Below are 26,988 nucleotides of genomic sequence, written 5' to 3'. Positions count from 1 at the left end.
ACACACTTGTAAAAATTTTAGTACTAAGGAGCACTATGGTATGCCTTCAATAGTAACATGGTACTTAAGGAAAATAAAACCATAAAGTGGAAAAGGCATAGCTGAAATAAAACTAGAAATGTTGCCGACCATGAATTACAGTTCTATAATAGCTAAACATTGCAGCAACTAGCAAATGAATGCTGCTTTTTATTCCATGTAGATTTTGGAAATGAATGTTTAATTTAGATATAAGAAAAAAGAAAAGGATTAACAAACTAGACTATTTGTATTCTTGAAAGAAAAATGTGCTTTTTTTTTTCAAATACGTCTGTTTCCAAAAGCCAGAATCATCTGATATACATCAGGTCAAAATAGGAAAACCAATAGAAAGAGGAAAAAGCAGATATAGTTACATTTTTTCATGGTGTAGGTAACAAAGACTGAGAAACAAGGGAAGTCTCTGGAATTGGTAAGACCCCTTAGAGACTGGGAACTGGTACAATTCACCAGTCACATTTGCCTAGGCACAACACTTGGCCTGTGGTGTCCTCTTACAGGATAAAAGATTTTAAACCCCAGGATATAGACCAGGGTTACAGCAGTGAGATCCATAAGCAACCTCTCCAGCAGGAATTCTTCAAGAATTCCACCCCTCAAGCTCCACTTCCATTTCCCAAGGTGCTCATCTCAATGACACAGTGGTGATTAATTGGTGGATGCGAGGCTGGACGTGGGCTGGCAAGGTGCACCCACAGCCCAGAGGTCCAACCATGGCCTGGGCTGGAGCACCAAAAGCTGCACCAAGAGCAGCAGGAGCAGCAGGCTGAGGGTCCTCCCCTGCCCCTCTGCTCTGCCCTCACAAGCCCCACTTGGAGCACTGTGTCCAGCCCTGGCTCCCAACAAAAAAGGACATGGACCTTCTGGAACAAATCCAGAGGAGGGTCACAAAGGTTCTCAGAGGGTTGGGGCACCTCTGCTGTGAAGAAAGGCTGATAAAGCTCAGGCTGTTCACCCTGGAGAGGAAAGGGTTCTGGGGGGACCTTAGAGCACCTTCCAGTACCTGAAAGGTCTTCCAGAGAGCTGGAGAGGGATTTTCACAGGGGCATGCACTGATAGGACCAGGGGTAATGGTTTTACACTAAAAGAGGGTAGTTTTAGGGTAGATATAATGACAACATTTTTCAGAGTGAGGGTGATGAAACCATGGCACAGGTTGCCCAGAGGCCTCAGAGCAGAAAGGCATTGAGATATTCCAATTACTGGTCACTATTCCAAGATATACCCCTGTCTCTCTTAGGTGGAGACTCGTTTTTAGACAAGTACATAGCAATCTTAGACAATGCTAGGCAAAAAGAAAATTTAACAGCCTATGTATCAGAATTAAAGGATATGTAAATCAGGATCAAAGCTCAAGCCCTTTGCAGGTATGTTCAAGCTCGTGTTCTGAAGAACTGCACTGATTTTGAGATCTCAGGTTCCCTGAACTACCAGGAGCTCTCCAAGAGCTGTCTACATTAATTGTGTACACAGCCCTTTTTGGCTCCTTGCCTGAGATTAGAGCAATAAACCCCCACACACTGAAAGTGGCCACAGATCTCACACCCAACGCTGTCCTCATAGCAAAAGCAATTCCTCCCAGGAACTGGCTACTAACACTAGAGTAACCTATCAAACCATAAACCCAGAACCCATTAACACTAAAAGATAACACTAAAATAAAGAGAAAATTAAGCTTTATTGCAAGACTTTTGTATCCAAGGCAGCTCATTTCCCACACTGAGCTTTCCAAGGCACTCTGATGCCAAAGGGCAAACAGAAACCATGTAGAATTCTGCTTAACAAAGAAGAGCACTAGGTTGTGAAATTCTGCTCCTGAAGTAGCCATTTCTCACTGGTTTTTACTGCATGCTGTATCATCAAGTGCAGGCCAGAAGAATTTTTTGACGCAAATGAACTACCAGGAATTTTTTTTTCTCAGAAAAGAGCTCCTACAACTTGTGCACTGAAAACCCTAGCAGGAAATATAACTTAAAAGCAGCACAGTCAGTAAATACTCTAGTCAGGGTAAAACCAAGAAAGAAGAAACCATTTAGATGTAGTTTTATGAGCTATACCTGCCCAAGTTCCCACATCAGGTTTCAAGAGTTTATGCTTATATTTTCCTATAGAAGAGATTTTCTCCTTTCACAGTAAAGCGGCTGCACTGTTATCAGAGGAAACCAACCAGACAGAGTACTCTCTCCATAGTCAAGCTCACTCTGAAGTCAAACTGAAAAAATTACTCTGATAGTTCAGCTCAGTAATTTCTCCCATTCAGATAATAATAAAAACAGGCAATGCAAAATTCCATTGTTCCTTGTGGTTGCTGAGCTGATAAAGGTTAGAGTCTCTATTGGTATATTTACCCATCTCTGTAACAAATGGCTTTACCTACAAACTGGTTGGCATGAAGTGTTCAGGTATCAGTTAACATGTCTAAAGATATACTTTGGGTTTTTTATACTTTAATGGTAACCTTTACCACTGTGATGTGTTTCTTGTGTTTCTGTGCATCATTCTGCACGAGAAATGAACTCAAATATCTGATTGGCTCAAAATTCAACCATTGTTATGTGCTTTGCACTTAATAGGACTTCAATAAACAAAAAATATACACTCTGGGTCTCACTCTGATCAGTACAAAAATTTTCAGCTGTGAAATTAGGTTTAGACTGAGAAGATTTAAAAAGGAATCAGATCTCCCAGCCACTGGGAGGGGATCTGTCCTTCCCTCCCTCCCTCCCTCCTTACCACCACTTAGCAAGGGCAGGCAAGAGACTCACCCATGGGACTGGTGAGTGTGCTCACGTCATTGCTCTGATGAGCTCTGCTCTCCAGCACAGGAAAGGAGCAAATGTGCTGCCTTATCTGCCTGCTTTGTGTTATCATCCTTCCTTGAATTGTCACTGGGCTCACCCACACGTCACCCAGCCAGGAGCCATCTCCTCTGGCAGGAACAGGAGGGATCAGTTGCCTGCCTGGCATCTGTGTACCAGATGAGGGGAAATAAAAGTTTCAGCTCACCTGTGGCTGAGCAGATGTTTTTGGCTTCACACCACCACAACTCACACGTGCCGCTACCTCTCGAGTTGATATGTCTGTGACAACACCACAGACTTCAGTTGCCAGACTTTCTCTGGGCTTACACAGGATTCTCTTATGTGGGAAAATTCACAAACTGTAGTGTAAACATCCCAGCTGTACAGACCTCTGCTTAGATTTCCATCTGTCAGAACTCTAGAAGTCTCTAATGCATCTGGCAAACAAACAATCACACTTACAAATCCAATATGAAAGTGAAAAAACTTCCAGGGCTACAAGACCTACTTCTAAGCTTTGACCAAAACAAATCTTCTTAAAAATATAACACTCAGGTTCTTGAACTGAAAAACAATTTAAATGTTTTATAAAATCACAGTAATTGCCTCGAAATAAAAATCAAGGACAGATGTTTTCCCTTGTGCTGTATGTGGCAAAGATGATGCTGGGTATTCCAATACAGGAGATCCAGAGAGTCTGCTTAACTCAAGAGATTTCCCTCCAAGTTTCCTGCAGGACAGACAGTTTCCTGTAAGAATATGTTTGTCTGTGGGAAGCTGTTCTCCTCTCAGCAGTGTGTCTGATTGAGACAACCCCTGCTAAAGGGAAACTGAACAAGACAGCTAAGACTGTCAAACAGTCATTGCATCATTCAGCACTGATTCATCTCAGTCTTGACTGGTATCTGATAAACTATAAATAGCCTATGGTACAACTTAACATTCTAATCACTTTCACTCATTATATTTGTTCAGATCAAACACAGAGAAACAAAATGTGATAAAGCTAAACATGAAAATCCACCTGCTTTAGACTTGCAACTGGAAACTCTGCGGTCAAACACTACACATCCTTTTTCAGAATTTTGGGGGTTCACAGAAGTACATTTAACCTTGGTTTTGTTCATTACTGGAAAGCAGATGCTCCAGTACGGTCCAGAACTCAGTCTCTTCATCTTGTGATTTCCACTGTTTTTTCTAAACTCTCTTTTCATACTCTGTGATCTGTTTTGCTCTTCCCTGTACTTTTGACTTTATCCACAGTGGAAAACATTAAATGCTTGTCACAAAATTAGCCTGCTTAATCCACCTACATATCAAGTTATTGGCATTTTCTATATTCCTACGAATCAGTATTTTAACCATGGTCTATTTTCAAGATATCCAACTGTTGGTATCCATTCCTTTCATCCCTCATTCCTTTTCCTCTCTCTATAGGGCACACCCTGATAACCAGTTTCTATCCTCTACCTCTAAGTTGTTATCTGTTCTCATTATTTTACAACAACTTAGATAACAGAGGTTTTTTGGCCATTCGAAATCTAATGTACATAAAACTGAAAAGGGAGTAACATACAATCGAAGAGGGAAATTACTTAAAAGCCAGCTCCCAATAAAACCACCTAGAAATGTGCCATGCTGTGTGCCAATGAACTGTAGTGCAGACCATGGGCATGACTATTTAACAAAGAGTAATAAAAACTCCTGTAAAATAATCCAATCCAACCACTTACTTTTATCCAGACATGCTTAACTTTTAATCTGAATCAAACCTGCATTTTTTCCCCTGTGCTTTCCAGAGCTAACAACCACTTCCCCAAATAACCCCATGCAAACACACCAGATCCCCAGTCATATATCATTAGATGTTACAGAAATTTTTTCCTTCCACATTAAAAACTATCAGCTTCATTAAAGCTAACTAAAAGTACAATGTTAGTTATTGGATGTCTGCTTTTGACAACGAAAAGAAGAAACCTTCAGTAAGTAGCTCACCAAATGGCTGATTTAGGTTCATAAACTGTGAAGGAGCTATCATGAAAAGAATAGTAAAGTTCAGGTGTCTGTTGCAAAGTGTTCCCAAACAAGCAAAAAGAACATTACCATATTTGCATCTTAAATACAGCTTTTAATTCCTTTTATCCTCCTGTGTCCTCACTTGAAGCTAAGCCTTTCAGCTACTCAAAAACAAGAGAAGAGACTTGGAGACTGGCTTTTCTTTGAGTCTTCAGGTTCAGCCCACAGATAAATCACAGCAGTTGCTTCTATGACATTTCCTGCCCCAAAGAGCCAGCCAAAAATCCTACCCACATTCTCATCATGTCGAGTATTGCAACACCCTTTCAAGAGGGGCTATCAAGCACGGTCTTGTCTTGCTTCAGTTCACCTAGAAAGCAGCTGAAAAGATCAACTCTCTCATCTTTTCTCCATCACATCCTTTCCTTATTGGCCCCCACAAAACACTGAAGTTCTTAATCCCACCTTTCAAGACCTTCCTGATTTCTGCCTATCTGTCCATCTACACAGGAGGATTAGCCCCCAGCACCATTCAGTCTCTTTATCACCACTGCTGTTCTCAGAAAGGCACCTCTTGCATAAACTCGTGCTTGCAAGGAATACCCATTAAACTGGAGCAAAAAGCATTTTGTTGTCCTTTTCCAAGGACACACAACCCCTTTTCCATGGCACACAGTTAAGAAACTGCTTCCCTACCTTCTTCTACCTGCTTGGCCCTTCCTGTTGCCCTGTGTTTTTCCAGCCAATGCATAGATTGTATAGGTGGGGGTGTGAGAAGAATGATGTTTGTAGGCACCACAAGTTTACACAGCACCAGCCACAACAGAGATCCTCATCCATCAGGACAGTCCCTGGACACTGACAATAAACAAACACTAACAGCATGTCCAGCAGACAGGCTGTTTGATCCAGGCTGTGAATGCTGAATCCCTCCCCAGCACAGCACAAATTTCACAGCTGCTCTCCTTCCAGCTTGGTGCCAGTGAAGAGGATGCTGCTGGTGTTCCCAGCACTTAGCTCCACTCCCACCCATCTCACAGGAGCAGCCAAAGCTGTGACAAAGCTCCCTGGGCAGCTGGGGACTCGGCGCAGGCCCCTGCACTGAGGCACCCCAGCTGTAAGAGGGCTCCTTCCTGGCTGAGTGGGTGTCTGGATCCCCAGTGCTTGTGATGAAGAGGGGAAATGAAGGCCCAGGAAGTGATTCACAGCTTCTCAGGAAGCACTGTCCTGCCCCACTCTGCTGACTCCAAAGGGTCAGAGCCCTCAGAGCCAGTGCTGAGGGAGGGCAGCCACAGAGCCCACTTCAAGTGTGTCACCAAAGAGAAGGAAACACGATGCCACCACATCACACTGCAATGGGAACGGGGAGAATGGGGCAGGGCTCCTCTTGGGGAGCACCCCTGCCAGTTTTGTGACTCCATGAAGAACTAAGTCAAGGATAAAGAAAAGGTCATCACCCTGCTAGCAGAAAGTAACAAAAAAGCTCAGCACTTGGGAGAGGGCCCTGCTGGGGTTCATTGCTCCTCTTCCAATTGTGAAGGCCGAGCACAGATAAGGGTGAAAAATACTGGGAGATCTCCACAGAACTGGAGAAAATCCAGAAGCCATCTCTCTCCCTGGGAAGCAGAAGTGCCTGGCACAAGCATTATTACCTGGCTGCCTCAGGCCCCTATGGAAACAGAGGAAACCATGTAATTCTGGAGGCTGGCAGGAAATTGTAGAGATCACCTAGGCCAGCCCTCTGCTCACAGCAGGGCTAGTTTCAAAGAGCACTTAGAGACCTCAGGGAACTCTTGTCTCTGTGCCAGCCTCAGAGAGCTGATGGGTTTCAGGGCCTGAGCTGAAGTCAAATGTTTGGAGTAACTGAAACAGGAGGTGTCATTAACCAGGCTGAACACGCCCCATGAACGCTCACAGTGCCACAATCAAAGGCACCTCCACCATACGCACACATTTGTTCCTCCACCCTTCTGCTTCCTCTGCCTCTTTGGCAAGATGCAGTTCACTCTCTGCTGGAAAGCCAAGCAGCCTCTTCATCTGTGTGCAAGAATAAAAAGACAAAGTGCCAAGAGTCATTTGTACAATGAGGATATTGTGTCACAGACTTCTTCATTATCTGTACTGCTCGTGAAGGAACGAGATCAAAACCCTCAGTATGGGAAGCATTTGAGTTGACATTCAAGTACAAATAGCTTTGCTCCATTAGACTTTCTGCCACCAGAAGTGATTACATCAGTCAGAATTTGAATACACTCTGACCTAGATTTTCAGAAGCCCATAAAGAAGAGAGTGATCTCAACCCACTTTCACACATACTGAGATGCTGTTCTGATTGTTAAAAAATAAAGTAAGTATTAAAAGTCAACATGTAAAGACAGTGGGTTGAGAGCTGGACTTTGGGTGAGGATGGAAAGAATCTGAGCAGGGAGTGGGAGCAGTAGAATTTTTTCTTTTTCAACAGAAACATCTTGGTATTTATATTTCATATCACTGTTTAAATATCAGCAGGAAGGCTGTAAGCCAGTTGACCCAACAAAGCCAGTTAATTTCCTGGTCCTGCTGCTAGGTTTGTTATTAGCCAGTGTCTACCAATGTTTGGGAAATGAGTAATCTCATACTCATTATCAGTAATATGTTGTTTTTTTCCTTGTAGTTACTTCTAATTTCATTTCAAAACAGAGTACAATGGAAACCTTACAGGAGTCTTCTATTGCTTCTTCTGGGAAGATTCTGGCACACCTGGGCCTCGTGTCAGGTTCAATCAGAGATCTACTGTTGTCCTACAATGATTTATGGAACAACACATTAGCGTGGAGCCATAAAAAGCCGTATTTCTTACAAAACAAAGATTAAAAGTTATCAAAATCTTCTCCAGGAAGCAATAATTCAGAGTTTTATGGTGGCAAGGAACTTAGAGTTTTTAGCGGAGAGGACAAATAAGATGATGGTGCTGATCTATTTTATCTAATAACTTCAGTATCCTCCTTTAAGTTTTTAATACACAACAGGAATGTTTCTAACTAAGGTGAGTTGTTAGAGAATGCATCTCTAACCCCAAAGTGAGAAAATGCTTCTATAAGCACTCAAAAATTACTCCTTGTTGCAGTATACTTTAATTTTCCTCTTTGTGGGCATCCATGTCATAAAGACAAGTTTGTCTTAGGCAATTTAGCAGCAAGTGATTCTAATCAACTGCTACAAGCCTCCTCCCAGCCTCTCTGGGGATCCAGCAGCTCACCTTAAACCATCTTCCTCCCTCATAAATCACACCTGACAGCCCTGCTATTCCAGCCTCTTTTCCTCTGCACTGTGCTCAGTTCTACCCCCTGTTCATTATTTCCTTCAGCTCCACATTCCCCAAGGCTCAACTGGCTTTCCAACCAAAAAAGACAACCAGGATTTTGTCTCCTTCCTCTTTAAGGAAAACAGTAATATCTAAAGCTACTCAATATGCCTTCACAGAAGTTTGCTTTTCTTTTTCTTTTTTTTCCCCCTTTTCTTTTGTTTTTGGGCAAGGGTATTTTTGTTTGCAAAGAAATAAGACAATGATGCCAGAACACACTGTCTTCCTTCAGTCTCACATTCACAACACCTCTTAAACTTGCAGAGCACCAGTAGGAATCTCAGCTGTTTCTGACTGTGCTTTTTGCCAAAAGCAGTGTCCCAGACTGCTGAACTGTACAGGACTTTTAAGTCCTTTGAAACACAGGCCACCCATTTCCAGCAGGCTGAAGCCCTACATCTCCTCAGTGGAGACCTGCCCAGCATGTTACTGAGGGATTCTTTGCTCAGTCTCATTCTTGTTTGTGGGATGCACAATTAGGGATTACACTGGCCTTCAGCTAAGAACAGAGTCCAACAAAGGAGCTTTGTAGACCAAATTCATACAAGCTTTAGTGACCTCTTCAGTAAAGAACTAATAATTAGCCCAATTCTGAATTACACGTGATATTTTCTATAGGATCTAGCACTTATGGTTATGATTCCTGTCAAGTTAGAAGACATGTAATCAGAACAGGATTTAAGCCATTTAAGCAAGCAGGAATTAACTTGCTTTGTATGTGGCAAAATAATTCTGGGGTATGAAATAACCCACAGCAATTAGGGTGAAAAAACCACAGAATGGCTGTAAAATAAACACTCAGGGATGATTCAGCTGCAAGCTGCAGAACTACCAGCTGCTTTTAGGAGTAGTGAGATACAGCACTTTGCTCACACTGCTAGAAAACAGAAGCTGCATTTAGAGGCTTTGCTTCCAGATGATCCACAAAACCAAAATGTGTCTCAAGTAGAATGAGCTCCCAGTAGCAGAAATGTCATTATTGTCAGCATGTAATGTAAAGTCAGTGTTGAGACTTTGCACAGCACCTTCAAAGTCCACTGCATTCTTCATTCCCTCCTGACATCACATCATCCATTCAAATAAATTAAAGGATTAAAACATCCAATAAACCATAACAGACAGTGTCGGTAGTGCAGCTAGGAAGAGCTTACAAGGCTTGGATGAAGTATACATAACAATATACAAAAATAGATGTTTTGTGCACATTCCAAGTTGTTATACAATACCAAAAGGTAAGTCAGAGTAAAGAAATGTAAAGAAAGAAAGGAACACACTTTTTTTTTTAGTTGAAATACAAGAACATATCCTCCAGAGATGATGTCGCACTTCAAATGATCACATAGAAGCTAGGCGATTTCCTTCAGAATAAAACTAAATTTTTGTTGAAAAGATGCATATCTGCATCTAAAAACTACTACTAACTATTTATATTTATAACTACTACTACTAAAAACTACTTGGATATATTTATAACTACTACTAAAATCTATTACTCCTGCTTGAGTGAAAGACCAAGTTTTTAAAGTAACAATTACATATGATTTGTTTCCATCGATTTTGTTTTCAAATTAAACTTAGAATTTTGAATTAATATAAAAATTTAAAATAGAAGAAATAGATTATGTAACACTGCTTCTTAAAAAATGGAAAATAAAAGATACAGCTTGGCTTGATTCCATGACTGTTTTTCCAAGCAAGGCCACTGACGTCGCAGAGAGCTCTGACTTCAGTGTTACGCTGTGTGCAGCTGTTTCTAGCCAGCTCTGCACATCTGGGAGCCTTTCCCACCGGGTCCCTGTGGGAGGGGGCCAAGACCTGTCCCTGCAGGGGCAGCTGGGGACACCAGGGAACCACGTCAGGCACAGCCCCTGCCTGCTCAGCAGCTCGAGGTACCAAGAGCACAGGCCAAGGGGAGAACAAGAGTGTGAGGGCAGAGCAGTGAGAGTCTGTAGGACTCATCACTGGGAGCAATCACGGCAAGGAAAACTGCACAGGATGGAATAAGATTAAAAGTGTAGAGGTGGGGAAAAAGGAAAATGAAAACAAAACCCAAAAGGACATTTTAACAAGTACTCTTGAAACAGAAGTGCCAGAGCTTTGCATCCCAATGAAATCACAATAAGTCTGTTTTCACTTTCTCTTTTCACTTCAGAATGAGCTTTAGATAAATGTAATTTAATCTGAATTCTTGTGTTAGACAAGCTTAGTTTACCTAATTCCTTGTGGATTATTTGCACGTCACTAAGCTGATACATCCCAGTACTGAGCAGTTTTAATTGCTTGGTCCTTAGCTCACCTGACCAGGAAAGGAGCAAGGAGACTGGTTCTCTATTTCTGCAACCATTAGAGAAAGAGGTCACAGTGGGTGCTAGTTTTGATGTCTAGTCACAAAGGTCCATCACTAGGTGAAACACTTTGGGGTTTCTTTCAATCTTTTGTCTGCACCTCCTAGTTTGCACAAGTCACACATTCTTCATTGCAATTCTGGACCATCACATCATTAGCATTGCTCAACCCCTTTCAAAGCTGAATCCTTTCTTTTCCACCTTGGCCAGCTTGCATCCTATAAAGTCAAACGGATGAAGGCAATACCAGTTGAACATATTCTGCACAGATCTGTGGCTAAGATGAAGCATCTGTGTTGCTCATTGTTTCCAGGGGAACCAGTAATTAATTTTTCAATCAAATAAAGTCTAGCCACCTAGCAGGCACAGTAAATTTTGGAACTGGTTACAGTTGTGTCTATCTCCAAGAAAATATTTCAATTATCCTTATTTCCAGAAAAATGAAGTTCCAAAATGTCATATCCAAAAATTTTAAAAAGTATAATTTCATGAGGGAGTGTAATAACCCATCAAAAATTTTTTAAAAGTATAAATCATGAGTGAGCCTTTTTTAAAATAAAAGACTGACAGTGGCTAACAATATGATTCACAAAACCATGAGAGATTGGCAGACATGGTATTTTGTCCTCGGTGTGTGATTAGAAGAGTTGTGAACTAGCATCACTTCTGACTCCTCTCAATTTTCATTTCCTCTAAAGGAGTCCTGAGAGTAAAGCTGACCAAGAACCAGAAAGCTTTTGGAGGTAAAAACCTTAGGAGTGCAGAGTGGCATAGCATGAGGAAAAAAGAAGGCTGGGAAGCAAAAACATACAAGAGAAAGGGAACTATAACTGCAAAAATACCAGTATACAACAGAGAGCAGCTCTCCTTGCTGCCAAGGTTAACCTCAGTTAGTTTCTGCAGTAGTTATTTCCACAGATTTTGTTCTACTACCTTTTTAGTGCTGCTTGAGGTCTAACCCAGGATTTCACGTGAATGGGAAACTCCCACTTTGCCACAAGAAAAATTCTGCTCCCTCTGTTCTTAAAGATTGTTATTCCCCTTTTGCATTAAAAAGTTGAGAAAACCCCAGAAAACATTTCAGATCCTTCTAACTTTGAGTAAGCTTTTTTCCCCCGCACCCTTCCAGATTCAGTTGTTAATTTTGGCTCATGGGAAACACTGCTGAAGTCTTCATCAGCACTTCCTTTTTCTTAAAATGGAGGTATAAATTTCATCTTGACATGCTGCAAGCCAAAACCAAGCTTCTACCTGGAGGAAAGGATTAGGGCCCACTCAAAATGAGGGGGGGAAAAACCCAAAATTTTCTACTCCAGATGCAAAATCACTTATATCAGCCAGGATGACATGAGTCAGATCAATGCAATACCTGCAGGCAGCATGGAATGCTTTCAGAGTATTGCTCAAACAAAGTCAGTGCATCTTGCTCCAGCCAATCTCCAAAAGAGATTTCTGGAATCAGTAACACAATGCTTTAGCCAGCTGTCACTTGGTCAAGATGATAACAAAATGCTAAAGAGAAACTATATTTAAAAAAAAAAAGAAGAAGAAACAAAAACAGATGGAGTTTTCGTTTCCAGATATGCTACAGAATTTGTTCCCCCTCTGAGAAAGTACTAAGAGATGTAGAAGCAGGAGAAGGGGGAAGGGAGTATGTAGAAAGCACTGGAACCACCCTATGCAAAGAAGATTTCTGCAGGTGGGGATGCAGGTTGAGGGCTGGTAATTTTCAAAGAAAAATAAAAGTAATTTGCAATTTCTAAGGAAATTCTTCACATTGATTTCATATGCAGTTAATGTGAAGTACCTTCCTTCTTGCAAAAGATTACCTAATTAGATAATTATTGTCTCTACTCCCAAAATTTATATTGGCTTATGTTATAATCATGCAATTGTGTGTCTTAAACCCATCTAAACTGGTAAAATTAAAAAAAATTATTGCGCTAGGAGGAATATATAAAATAATGATATCAGAAAGAGCTTTTTGGTAAGAGATCATTAAAAACACAGAAAGTTACACATCCATGCAATTAAATCACATGATTTCTATGCCTTCATTCCAACTGCTGACATTCTGTGGGAAAGCTTCATTGTCTACCATTACCAGTAGTAAAGTAATGTGGGCTCTGAAGCCAGCCACCTCTAGGATTCCTCCCTTGCTTCCTACCACGGTTCTCCCTGTGATCAGTGTGCCACCACTGCCTCTCCTCAGCACTGACCAAGAGCTGCTCTCTCTTTTCACAGGCAGGAGTCACACACAGCCCTGGAGCTCACCTTCCTGTGGAGAAGGGTGACACTGATGAGCTCATCGTGAGGCATCTTCTGCAGAACTGCTCACTGGGGTCATGAGGTGGCTCTGGATTTTCTCACTATTTTCAGTGAAAAATAGGGGTCATGGTTCAAATCAAAGGAACTGCTTGTGAGCTATAAATCCTTGTTTCCTGTACATTATTGACTTAGTGAGTTGAACACTACAACCACAAAAACCACAGAACTTCTGCCAGGTCCTCCTTGATGCAGCAGTACCTCCAGCTGCATCCAAGGCTTACTGTACTGTCCCACAAGATCCTCATTCCTCTCCATGTCCCCAGAGCTCACCCCACACACAGACCCCCAGAACGTCTCTCCTGTATCTTGCCTGGCCTCAGGCTGAGGAGCCGGCAGTGCAGGCTGCAGGGCTGGCACACTGACTGAACCAGGGTCACTTCCTCCCCTTAATGGGGGGTTAAAATGGTGCAAATACCTCTTGCCTCTGCCCAGCTACTGATTTACACAAAACCTGAGAGCACTTAATGTCTTGGGACCTCTCCTGCTCCGTCCAATTGTGCTGAGTTGTGGAACAAGCACACAAACTACTTGAGGACTCTGACATAAGCTGCAGTTGCGTAACTCATTTCCTTCTGAAACTGAGTGAAAAAGGATACTATCACCACCACACGAGTTTCAGCTGTCTTGTTCTCTGGCAAGGAGAGACTCGAGCTGGGGGAGAGCCCTTAGGTTTCTCCTGAGAGTGAGATGCATGCCCACATCTCCCCATCACTGCTCCCTCGTGGTCCTTTCTGCAGATGTTTGTCTCTAGCTACCAACCATGACTCTAGTTTGATGTCATCTCCAGCTTTCTTACACTATCACACCACACTTTGTATGCCACAGTTTTAATATATGTGTAAATACCAAAAGAAAAAAGCAAAGGGGAATTCACATGTATATATAAAAATAATCTTTATATGTGTATGTTTGCATAGATAAATAAAATGGAGATATATGTGCACTATCATGAGCTGGACAATCAGCAAAGAGAAGTGCCACACATCCATTTCAAATAATCTCATCCTGGAATTCCCACTCAGCAGAATGAAAATGCAGTTGTACCCTGAGTGTCACTGTCAAAGGTAGTTGAACAGATACCAGCTACCTTTGTGTGACTTGAGTCCAAACTTGAATCCTGCTGTTTTTCTTATGCCTCTGTCTGGAATTTTTGCCTTAAAAGGCAGAAGTACCTTAAGCACACAGCTGTAACAGCATAATTATTAGAAATCTCTTACAACAGTGTATTTCATGTACATTGCAAGAAGCAAAACAAACTGCTAAGTCCCACTCCTTGCCACAGCCAGTTAGAAGCTTAGTAGATGCTACAGGCACATTATATAATCAAGATTTGTAATAACAGCACTAGGAAATAAAAAAAATTAGTAAAAGCCCCATTGTTTTGTCTAAGTATTAGTGCTTTGTAGATAACAGACACACATCAGCTTTTCAGGTATCTGAAAGGACCAGTTACTGCCAAGTCAAACTTAAATGTCTGTAATGAGAAAGTTTTAATTAAATTCTTCTAACAAAGAAGTAAATACAGTTTCCACAAAATACACATTGCAGATTTCTTCAGTCTTGGTTTAGAACTTCACTCTAGCTACCAGGACTAAGTAACTCCTGAATGCAAAGGCCCACACTATGACTTGTGCTTCTTGAGAGAGGTTTTTTTCCTCTATTTATATAGCTCCTGGCACCTAGATTTTTGTCAGGGTTTCAAAATAATATTATAAATAAATAAAAGCAATTGAATTAGCACTAACTGCAAATTAGGATCTCTCAGGATGGCTAACTTCTAGAAACTGGACTGATGCTAGTGCAGAAGCACTAATTTCTCCCACTACCCTATGATTAAGAGGTCTTAAACAGAAACAGTGAAGCAGTAAGCTGAAGTTCAATAGACAAAGGAAATAAAACAGAGAATCAGCTTGTTGTGCTGCTATGGCTGAGTGCATGTGCCTTCCCACATTTTACATGCTCTGCTCTTTTGTTATCTGTCCATAGCTTTCAGAGTTTAACAGTGCTCTCCTACAAGCTGTGCCAAGTGCAGAGGGAAACGAAATTCCTTCTTCTGAAAAATTTTTCAATTACTCAAGATACAAATCTGAGTCACAAAAAGAGGGAGGGGAAAAAAAAAAGAAGAAAAGCATACAGCATGTTGGCTAAACTATGCAATTAATCTCCAGAAAGAAAAGGATGCAGAGCAGCAGGCATGGAGCCCAGGTTTAACAGGGTGGGAAGGGGGGGTTAGTTAGGAGCATCAGGGTTTGCAAGAAAGTAGATAAAATAGTAACCTCTCAGTCATGGTACTTCCAAAAGGGTGCTGATACATAGATTTGCTACCCACCAGCCAGTTCCAAGGTCCAAGGTAGTGATTTTGCTTCAGCTTGCTGGTCTAACAAAGAGGCCTGCCACATGATATGGAGATTTCATGAGCTAGAACAGCAATTCTCCACAGGTGAGTCACAAGAAACATCAGGCAAGCTGAACCAATGACAAGCCATGGCTATGGGAACAGAGAAAGGCCACTGGAAACAATCATACCCACAGAACAAGTAATTACATAATCTTTGCTTTCCTCACCACAGTGGTACCAAAGCCAATGAGCCATTATGGAGCCCCTTCCCTGGGGCTCCAAGTTTGAGTTATGCCTGATCGCACCGGAATTGCTACTGACAAGAAAACCTGACACCCTCAAAGGCTTCATCCTGCAGCTCCAGGTCAGCATAGCCCTGCTGCCCCAACCCTCCCAGCCCCTCCAGAACCCCCTTCCCTCCCTGTGTCTGCCCAGCTTCCTCACAAAGCACCGGGCCCTCCATCACACCCAGCCATGAGAGCACGGGAGGGTTGGAGCTTCCCCACCACCACAGCCCAGCATGAGCTCAGGTCACTGCAGTGAGCACAGGGAACCAACCAAGACCTCCCTGGACTAGAGGACAGAAAAAATCTTCTCTCCGATGAGCTGAGATGAGCTGGGCTCAAATAGATTCTAGAGGTGAGGAGGTAACAGAGACTCTTCTGCCCCCAGGGGGAAAGGCTTTGACCTGAAATGGAAGCCAGCCTACCTGGAGCTGAATAAAAGAGGAAAAGGGTCAGATCAAGACCTTGGCCTCTCAGACACAGTTTTCAGGACAGGTGGTGAGGGATAAGCTTGCATTTGCAGCAGGACTTGTGCATGCAATGTATTAGGGATTCTCAAGGGATGCAGGCACCTGGGAGTGATGACCTGGCTGCCCAAGGGATAAAACATGGCAAACATGGCCAAGCAGCTGGCAGCACTCAGCCAGTTTCCTCAGAGGACAAGGGGAGGTTGTCAGCAGCTGCTCAGGAGAAGTATTTTGGCATTACCAGGAAGAGCAAACACCTGTGGAGACTGCTAGGCTAAAAACAGAGGGGAAGGCAGCTGGTGGGCATTTGCTTTTTGTGTAAGCTCAGCTGAGAAGGACACTTCTGATCTAAAGTTTTGTAAGTTGCAACTGTCAGAGGAGCTGCTTGTGCAGTTTTAGATCATTCCATTTCCCAAGCTTGTTTGTCTGGAGAGCTTGACAAATTCCACTGTCTCAGCTATTTAGACTGGTTCTGGAAGTTTTGTAAATAAATCCCTTAAAGGGGCTGTGAAATTACCCATGTGTGTTGTTTGTTAGAGGTGTAATTTTTCACAGCTGCTGCAAATGCTGGAAAAGTATGTAAACAGACACCAACAAAATTGCTAGTAGAGCTTTTTCATATTGTTTTGATAAAGAGGGTGCATCTTGTTCACCTTAAAAACAGGTTTTTCTGTAGATTTTGGACTACTTAATCCCCTGAATTGTTTGCTGCATAGATCTGAGGGTAAATAAAAATACGTTCCATCCAAATTCTCCCTGGAAGTACAGGTAGCCCATCCTTTCCCATCCCATTAAATCATACATTTGTAGTACTGAAGTCTCTCTCATTAGACTGATACCATGTTTCTCCTTGCCTGGCCTACTAACCATCCCCTTTGGACTATTGGTTTTTTTATTTTCCACAAGTAAAACCTGCTATCTCAAATTGAGCATGGAAGAGGCACTCCAGTCCATGTGCCTGTAGATCTTTTTAACTTAGTCTTATGCTTGGTGACACAAAAAGATATTTGCATTTATGCTGACCAAAGGTGGAGCTCCCTCTTGCAGGTCACTGTGTTTTGCTGCTGTGGGAATTTCCAGAAAGAAAGAGATAACAATAAGGAAAGGCTGTGTGTGGATGTGGAGTCTGAACCATTCCACAGTAAGAACCTGAGGGCTGAAACCATCTGTGCTCTGGTGGGAAGGATATATCAGTGCAACACTCCATCCATACCTGACAGCACTGCACGCTGCACCAAGGGACAGAAATAAAAACACTTTCCCAGCCTCCTTTCTCTTCTCTCTCTGTGCACACCTATAGCCTTGATCACAGCAACCATTCCAGACTGGGAGACAAGGTGATTAGGAATCTCTTTGAGAAGAAAACAATTTGAAAAGAATTATTAAAAACTCAGCATAGTTTCCCACAGCTGAAGGGCCCTCTGCATTGGTTCTGTTCCCTTTAAAGCCTGGAATGCTTATGCTGGTTAGTTTAGGGAGAGAGTATGGGACTTTTTTCAGTAAACAACTTCAAATTTCCCTAAATTGGAAACACATTTAAGTTTTGGAAAACAGTTGTTTGGCAGTTGCTTTTACAAGAAAGCCATGCTGCAAACACAGCTCCAGACTGCTGCAAAGACCTTTCAGGTTGGGCTGCACTGAGCAATGCAGGACCAGCATCAATATTTGAGCATGCAAATCCAGGGCTTTGACGTGGTTTACATGTAAATGTGATGCTTGGTTCACACTCCAGTCAGTCTCTCCCCCAGGGAAATCTGTGAATAATTCCAGTGGAGTTTTGTACTTTTAGAGAGTCCAAGACAGATGATGTTTTCAGATACAGATCCATTGCTAGTTCAAAAAGGGTTGCATGGATTTGGGCAGGTAAGAGAGGAAGCTTAATACTTGTGCATGGAAGCAAGTGTAAGTGAAACTGAAGGGACTGCTGAGGCCACTAAGATAAAGCCACATCAGAGTTATTAATTCCTTCTAATGATATTGAGAGGCAACAGATGACAATTAAGTGTTCTGTCATCACAAATTGCTTCAAAATTGATTTAGAGATAGCATTACCCAAAGAGATGCTAGTTTTTCATTTAATCCAGATAACACATTAGATCAACCAAGTCACTAAATCCGTTATTGATACAGATTATTTTTCATAATAATAAATCACAAAAAAAACATAAGAAATCAGTTTTAGACCAGAGCTGTGTAGATTTTCCCCTGTGAAATGTTTGCACTTGATCAACATGAGGGCAGAGGGAGCCTTTTCCAGCACTGAACACTGACTCAGCATGGCTCTAAGCATCATAAGCTCACTGCAAAGCACATGAGGAGCCCACCAGGTACAAACCTCTCCCTTTGCAGTGTCATACTCTTACCTCAAAATTGCCAAACTGGCTATCATTTGAAAAACTCAGACTAAATTTCAAAGAAGAATAGCACTAAATTGCCAGTGAGAATTTGGGAATTCCTGCAATTCACAAGAACAGACAAAGAGTTCAATGTTTAATTTGTGCCTAAGAGTTAAGATAGAGAAATGCATAAAATCTTCTTTCTTTGAGCTTTATTAAATTTTGAAGATATAAAGTGGACAATAGCTGCACCAAAAACATTAAATGTATAGCTTCAAAGGTCTCTGCAAATGACCACAGCTGAGCTTTCAGCAGATCAGATAGGAAGTTTGTGTGGAACACCACGTCACATTATAAAGAGGAAGGAAGCTAGGAGAATTATGGAACAGAAGAGAGAAAGTTTGGTTTGGTTTTCTTACATAAACCCTTACGAGTGTCATGTCCTTCCTTTTGTCTGGTAAAGATTTGTGGTAAAGACCACGGGGAAATGCAAATATAGGAAGTAGCATCTATAAAATCCTGTGTTCAAATCTCACCACTATCAATACACAGAATTTACTGTTCTTTCATGCTCAGTGGCACAGTATATGCTGAGCTTTCAATGAAAACAGGAAAAAAACCAACGCTTATTTGCTTTATCTCCAGTATATGTTTTCATTGAATTGCAAAGACCTGAAGTTATGTGTTTGTTTGGGTCGTCTGCTCATGAATTTTTCTTACATGCCCAACTAAAGTTAGACTAAAGTAAACTGCTACAGAAAGCACTTCCAAGTACACACAACACGCAAATGGATGCAATCCCTCAGAGTTTATAGGGATTGCAAAAAGCAATCAAAAGCATTGCAGAAATAGGGAACATGTATGCTAGGATTATGTCATGAGGATGAAATACAGAAATTTCTAGTATGGGATTCAAAAAAGCCATTCCAGACATGTATTTGTCAAATACTCATTTAACAATCTTTTTTTTTTTTTTTTTTTTGGAGTATTCCAAGTTCTTGCAATAAGGAGCCTTTAAACTGAGGTTCCAGGTCTGATTGGCTATAGATTAGGTACTAATATAACCTGGGGGAAATTCCATCGCTGAGGAAACACATTCTTGGTGTGTGTCTGAAGTGATGCAAATGTTGAGGATGTAAAGAATAGGCAGGATCACTGTGCAGCACATTGCCTCCTTCCTTTGCCAGTTTGATCATCCTCAGTAGCTGTCAGGCTACACTGCCAGTGCCAAATCAGACAATCATCTCACTTGACTTAACAGCAAGCACAGTTTTGCCTGCAGCTGACTAGAATTCTCTAGTTCTTGTACTATATAAAGTACTGCATCAACTCTTAAGCTTCATATGAAAAGCAGAATAATCCCCATGAGTTTAGTTACAACCTTTCTTGTGGGTTTTGCTCACAGGTCTCCTACAGCAACATAAGCAAGTGCCAGTTAGCCTTACCCTTGCTTACTGAGAGAGCCAATAGTACATGACTGTTATAGTGTACAGTTACAAAGTATAGTGTAAGGTATAACTCATTGAAACCACAGATTATCCTTGCCAGATGCTCAGAATTTGCCAAACTGAATTAAGTGGGATTTCTAGAACAGAAAGGATAACTTTGGGACATCTCAAAACGGCTAAACAGCTCAAAGAAATCAGAAAATATTTTTTTTCTCCTGCATTCAGCAGAAAAGAAAGAATACTACCCTCTCTTTCTAGAACACACCAAAACACCTAAGATTACAAGCATCAGAAGGACTGGGGATTCTTCCTCACAGCTCAATAGATGAATGACAGATTCCAGTACTATTTTATGCCTCAAGTTTTGCTCTCAGTATGCATCATGCTCTGAACAAGGAAGAGAAGGGTTGCTCTTCTGTGATATCCAGAGAGCAGAGAGAGCATTTGAGTACTAAGATTGCAGCATTTCATATTGTTTATGAAGAGGTTTATGAACGTTATTTCCTGTTATCAAAAAGACCCAGTGTCTTTATAAATTCACATTGCTGGAAGTACTAAGGGTTCTCTTTTCTACAGGACAAACAGCCTCTGTAAGGTCACACAACCCTCTAGACATAACATAAGGACCAAGACATTTTTGGATGATGATAAGTGTTCTTTCCACACTTTCTACATTATTCGTGCTTTCTCTGTTTCCATCATCATCCTGGGAAGTTTATTAGTAATACAGGATGGGATGATAACAAGCATTAAAATGTTTTGTAGGAGACATTAGACACCCGTGTGGATCTCTGCTGAATGAGGCATCAAAGACTTGCTTATCTCTTCATGCCTAATTTTTTCAGTGTTACTTCTGAGAGATACATTTTGATCTTGTGTATGTAACTGTTTTAGCAATGCACAGCCATTTTTGTTCTTAGGATCCTCAAAGGTTTGTTTCTGTTCCCCTGAAATTTGCTTGAAAGAACTATCTACTTTGTAGAAACCCTGTTTATATTCCGTGACAGGATTTTGCATGCAAGTAACAATTGAAATGATTTTGAAGGACTAATGCTCCCATTTAAAGGGCTGCTTAGTAAAAATTATTCAAGCATCACAGAAATATAATAATAACATTTCACTGACTTTTTAAACTGCATTCTTTAATATTATGTTTCTGCAAAATTGAAAACTATTTTAAAATAACATATGACTCTGGAGTAAAAGTAAACTACTCACTTTTGAAATAATATTACAAAACTCTGCAACTCTGAAATTAAAATGGATCTCAATCTCTTTTCCCATTTAACAAGGGAAAAACAAGAGGAAATGGCCTCAAGTTATGGCAGGGCAGGTTTAGATTGGATATTAAGAGAAGGTTCTTCACTGGGGGTTGTCAAGCTCAGGATCAGGCTGCCCAGGGAAGTGGCTGACTCACCATCCCAGGAGGTATTTAAAAGATGTGTAAATGTGGCACTCAGGGACAGGGTCTGGTGGTGGACTTGGCAATGTTAGGGTAATGGTTGGACTCTCTCTTAGAGGTCTTTTCCAAGCTAAACAATTCTATGATTTTATAATTCAAATAAATTACACCTATGCAAAAGGAACCATACCTGTTCCTAATATGAACAGAGGAATTAATAAAATGAAACATAACATGATTTTAAAAGAATGAGCATATTTATTCTCTATTAAAAAGAGACAGTACATCAAGGTAAAAAATATAAATATCAAAATCATTTAACAGTTAACCAACCACCCTGACTTGGCAGCAATATTTTGCAAAATCATTGCATAACAATTTTTCCTGGCAGATTAAACTCCACAAAATCCATGATGTGTACTTTTTCTGTTTACATCATAAATCATCCTACAACAGTAAGATAATGTTCTGGCGTATGTATAAAACTTCATACAGTAACATGATACATGCTTTATGAAAGCTGGAAAGAAGGAAAGGCGAGAGAATGTCACTTAATGCTTCCCTTAAACCTTAGACTCAAATTTAAGCAACAGATAGTCACTTTTCCATTTGCAGTCATTTAACACGGGCAGTTCCAAGTACACACACAAATATATTAAAAGAATTTGTTATAAATAGCTATTGCTTTTGTAGGCAGCTTCAAATATACAATCTTCTGTATCTCTTTAAAAAAATAAATGTTCCATTTCAGTCTATAAAAAATAAGAGTTCATCCACAGGTAAATATTCTTAATTAGAATGTGACTCTGTGAATGTCCCAAAGAGTTTGTCCCAGTGTGTGAAGTAAGGAGCATAGTTTGATTTGAATTTCAGATGGTGGAGATCATGATGTGGGGCTCCTCCATACAATCCAAAAGGCACAAGTCGGTGAGTTGACCATGGGAGGTCATATCCAGAATGGTCCTCCACTGACAAACCAATGTTTACAAGGAAGAACAGCATCTCTGTCAAAGGATGGCATCCCAGGAGCAGTGGGTTTACAGCAGCAAAAAATCCCAGTGAGAGCAGCTCCCACACGCTGGAATACTGAGTGGTAAGGGCGAACGTTGACACGTGCTTGTGATGCACCTTGTGGAAGGTCTTGTAGAGCCAAGGCACCTTGTGATGAAGCAAATGCCACAGGAAGTACTCGAAATCAAATAGCAGCAGACAAACTGCTACTTGCAGCAGGACTTCAGGCAGCTCTGGAGCTATCACTGGTAGATCCATGGGTCTCCAGTACCAGTGCAGAAATGTCACCGGGAAGATCAAAACAACATGGTGATACACACTTTGAATAATGCAAGGCACCATCATTCCTAGACTTGGATAGGTCTGTGGCTGGATTTTGTATTTTCTCAAGTCTGGCAGTCTGATGCTGAAAAAGTCCAGTGCAACATAGGGAAGACAGAAAGCCATGTATGCTGTAAAAGAAAACAGCACTGGGAAAAACGGTGACTTGATCAACGGCTCCCTTGCGGTGACGAAGTCCCAGAGCGGCTGCAGGCACAACCTGCCCTGCTGTCCCTCCATCGGAGAGCTGAGCAGCACTCGGTGTGGCAGGCTGCAGTTCATGCTGCTTGCAGGCTGAGGCAGCGGGAAATCCTGCAGCTTTTATGCAGCTCCAGCTGTGACTCCACCCCAGCAACTCTTACACGCCAATGAGAATTAAAGGGGCAGCTCTTTTTCCTGTCATACAGAGCGCAATATAATGCATTACAATCTCAGAACAGAATTACCTGGCCAAGGCTGTCAGCAGAGCTCTATCAGAGACCTGCACAGTAGAAAAACAAGCAGAAGTGCAGACCTCTAATGCTGGAATTCAGAGAAAGAGTTGGAACATCTTCTATTCCACTTGCTGCAGACACTTCAAAAGTTGCTGTTTCTTATTAATTTTGAATTGTGCCATCCTTTGTTATCCTTTTGTCTTTATAGATAAGGCAATAAAAATTACCACTGATTTATTTATTTTATGTGACTGCTACCTAAACTCCCGGTCTGACCTGTGGGTATTTGGTGGGTAATGGCTGTGTGCAAACACATATTTCCTTAATGATCTCTTGGTTATAAAATAGCCTTAGTTAAAACCTTAAGAAGACCTACAATATACTTCTAGTCTGGATGTGGTGGCTGTGTCTCATCTCCATCTAACTTGACATTTGAAGTTATGTCCTCTTTTACACACCTGTATCTACTTGACATGGAAAAATTCACCTGACATGACTAGATGCAAAATTGAGCCAACCAATTTTGAAGAACATAAGATCCCCCAGTTGCAGAGAAGAATACAGGGTAAAATCTCATTATGCTTCCCCACAGATGCTTAGCTACCAGTATTATCACATTAATACAATATTCACTCCATATCTCAACAGCTCTATTAGCAAGTTGATATAAAAAAACCCTTTACCCATGTATCAAACTAACATATGCACTTAAAAGATCCACCATTAGTCCTATGCCCTTTAAAGGATCTTCCTCTGATCACAGGCAAGCACACCACAGGCAGAAGCCAGCAGGCTTGACGCCAACATTACTAGTTTGCTAAAAGCTTTTAGAGGTAAATGATGGAAGTTTTGATTTAACCAGTAAGACATCACTTCTTTTGTGCTTTTAGAAAAAGAAAAACAAAGCTTTGAACATTTAGGGAAACAAAGCTTGCCCTAAGCTTCCTATGAACTCACCTCTTTTGTCAGTAAAGCATTTATTCTAATATTGGAAATGAGGTCAACTTCCTGGATGACTTTATTACCTTGTTCAGATGATTTTATTTCTTTGCTGATCAGAAAATAAATCTGATGGGGCAAATGTGAGACTGTATTTCCTTGCTCGTCAATAATTAAGAATGATTCATTAGCAGTGGCCTTTTCTGAATGTGCATGAATTTGTAATACTTAAGTTTGCTTTCAGCTTCAACTGTTTTCTTTTCAATAGATTCTGTTCCCTCTTTAGGCTTCAAGAATTTTGCTTAAGCAGTAACATTATCTGTGCTATTATTCAGGCAGTCAGTAGGTCCCTGTTGGAGACAGGCTTCTACCTGTTCCACATATATATTTTGGAATTCAGATTCCTTGCTGTTATGAGACTGTTTTGGAGAATTAATTTATTTAAACCATTAACTGTTGTGAATTGAAACCTGGTGCAAGACACTGCTCTAACTGCTCACCTAACAGGTGAGGATCTGTATCCAAGAGCTTAGTTTCAATCTTCTGACTGCATTTTATCCTAACCTCTATTTCACAATAAGGCATTTATAACACCAGCTGGGTCCAAGAATATTATTGTGATTTCTGTTGATTTATACAGTCAGAATCAGAAATTAAGTCTCCCAGATGGGATAAGTGATCCTCTCTATTATTAGAATTATGCAGGGAATCAATTTATTTTATAACGTATTCCAAATATCATATTCTAAATTTTATAGTATTCCAAATCTCACTAAAGGGAGATTGACATAAATTGCTCAGCTGCCTTAAAGACACTCTTCTGACTAATCCCTACAGATACATGAAGTCTCAATAAGTATCAGAGCCATTGCTGCCCACAAGCTATATTTTAAAGAATAGGCATTCTGCCTGCAGATTAGGTCATAGAAAAATAATTCATAAATCCCTTAAGGAAAAATAGCGGAATTCTGCAGCGCTAATTCTAGGACATCCTGCAGCACAAAGCCCAGGCGAGGCGCAGGCGGGCAGCGCTTACCTGGGAGGCTGGCGCCGCCCGGAGCCCCGCGGGACAGCCGGTCCTGGCACATCCGACAGGACAGACCCGCACCCTCCAGAACCCGAGCCCGAGCCGTCTGCCTTAGCCGCCAAACAGCATTTATCACCTATCTATCTCCGCTCTGCCGACTTCAGTTTCCTTGTCAGCACAAGGTATGACACCAAAAAAAAAAAGACAAAGTACGCACAAACCCCTTCTGCACCTTACTCAGCGACACAACCCCAGCTTTCTCCGCTCAGCTTACAATGCTGCCAAAATTTCCCAAGTGTTGCAAGAATCTCTCGAAAACTCACTCCTGCTACAGAGTTTAGGTTGAAGGGCACATAGTTTGGAATGAGGCCCCACAAAGGGTCTTAAATAGATTCCACATGAGCACAAGATGCAAGCACCTACCCAGGCTGCACTGTTAGGTACGAGCTATAACGCAAACAGCACAGTACTACAGTGGGTAGCAGGAAAATGAGGGAAAGTTAGCGGGAGAGAAAACTAGAATCAACATCCTGAAACAAATGCAGCATTAGAAGGAAAAATTCTTTTTCCATCCTCCTCTTCTCCCCCTCTGTATGGCAGTATTATTGTTGTACCAGAGATAAGGCAACATCCCAGAGCACGCTGAGCCCTCTACCGGGAAAAGCGTGCTGGGAAGGAGGGCTGGAGACTCGCTCCGAACCAGCACCGGGGAAGCAGGGCAGGCACCACGAGCAGCGGCAGTGCCTGCCCTCGTTTCCAAGGAAGCTGTTCCGTGCTGGCTTCCTCCACAACGCGGCGCTCAGCCCGGGACTCACCTGCCCGCCGAGCCGGTGCGGGGCGGCCCCGCCCGCAGCCCCGCCCGCGGCCCCGCCCGCGGCCCCGCCCGCGGCCCCGCCCGCGGCCCCGTCCCGTCCCGCCGGTCCCGCCGAGCGGCCGCGGCCCCGCGCGGTCTCCCCGAGCGAGCGGCAGCGCCGCCCCGCGCCCATCCGTGGCCCCATCGCCCATCCGCGGCTGGAGGATAACGGCGCCGGGAAACGCTCCTCGGCTCAAAGCCCCTGGGATAACCAATTACATAAACACTGCTTGGCAGCTGCACGGAAAGTTGGTAGGCACGGGTCTGTCACAGGCTTTATAGGTGTAATGGGTTTGGAGGGAAGGAGGGCGCTTGGACTCCATCTTAGAGGTTTTTTCCGACCCTAAATGATTCTATAAATCTAACCTACAGTCCCATTCTGTTTAGTTAATCTGCATATTGAAATGCAGGATCTGGATAATAATAATATCTGGATAATAATAAAAATAAGCGAGATAAAACTCTCCTCCTCACATCCCTGGTAAGCAGCTTGAACCCTGCGCCCACAGGGATGCTGAGAATTTCAGGATGAAGAGCACACATTCCTCTTCAGTTTTGATTAAAAACTTTAACCTAAACACAAAATACTTTTCATAACAGAGCCAACACGTTTTCTTTAACAAATTTTTAATCTCCACCTCTCCAGTCAAGCTTCACTGAAAACCTCTCCAGCCAGTATCAAGCATAATCAAAGGTCACTTTAATTCGTTTCCAAAAATGGCTGATGATGGAAAACTGCCCGTGAAGTAAATTTCTAATTCTCAAGCTTTGCCTTAACAGGATTAATTTTCAAAATAATAACCATCAGGAAAATATCCTAAAGTCCTTTCATTCAGAATTCATAACTCAGGAATGAGGAATTGATTTGTATTCTCAGCAGCTTACAGACATAATTTCCGAAAGAGTGGGAACGCAATGCAGACACTTCCACTCAGAAAATAAGAATTAGGCAATCCTGTTGCAGATGTGGCCAATGTCCATCCAGCCTTTGTAGTTTTTTATTTCATTGATAATTTCAATTATTTTGGTCATATCAAGTTCATGAAAATAGGCTGACAGGAAGAAAGGAAAGCTCCTGATGGGCAGTGCTGCAGCACGAGTTTGTATTTTATAACACAATACAGGGAGAAGACATTATAAATGCTTTCATTACAAGAAAATCTTCCACCAGGAGCCATTTTATTAGATATCCAAAAACCTATCCAGCTATCAAGGTTTCTCTCTCACATCTTACAGAGTAAAGCCATTTGTAACTT

General features: G+C 41.8%; 1 protein-coding gene across 1 annotated transcript; it reads right to left on the bottom strand.

The window, feature by feature from the left end:
* Positions 1-21,385: 21,385 nt before the first annotated feature.
* On the bottom strand, positions 21,386-22,761 carry CH25H (cholesterol 25-hydroxylase). Its single transcript, XM_059477207.1, has one exon. It carries the CDS (start codon positions 22,759-22,761, stop codon positions 21,937-21,939), a length of 825 nt encoding a protein of 274 aa, XP_059333190.1. The 3' UTR covers positions 21,386-21,936.
* Between the last annotated feature and the right edge of the window lie 4,227 nt (positions 22,762-26,988).

This window comes from Ammospiza nelsoni, chromosome 8, assembly GCF_027579445.1.
Source record: "Ammospiza nelsoni isolate bAmmNel1 chromosome 8, bAmmNel1.pri, whole genome shotgun sequence".
Lineage (NCBI taxonomy): Eukaryota > Metazoa > Chordata > Aves > Passeriformes > Passerellidae > Ammospiza > Ammospiza nelsoni.
This window is presented reverse-complemented; position numbering and strand designations above follow the sequence as displayed.

Excerpts from the sequence above, each read along its gene's own strand:
- CH25H (XM_059477207.1), bottom strand. The coding sequence starts at position 22,761 with ATGAACTGCAGCCTGCCACACCGAGTGCTGCTCAGCTCTCCGATGGAG.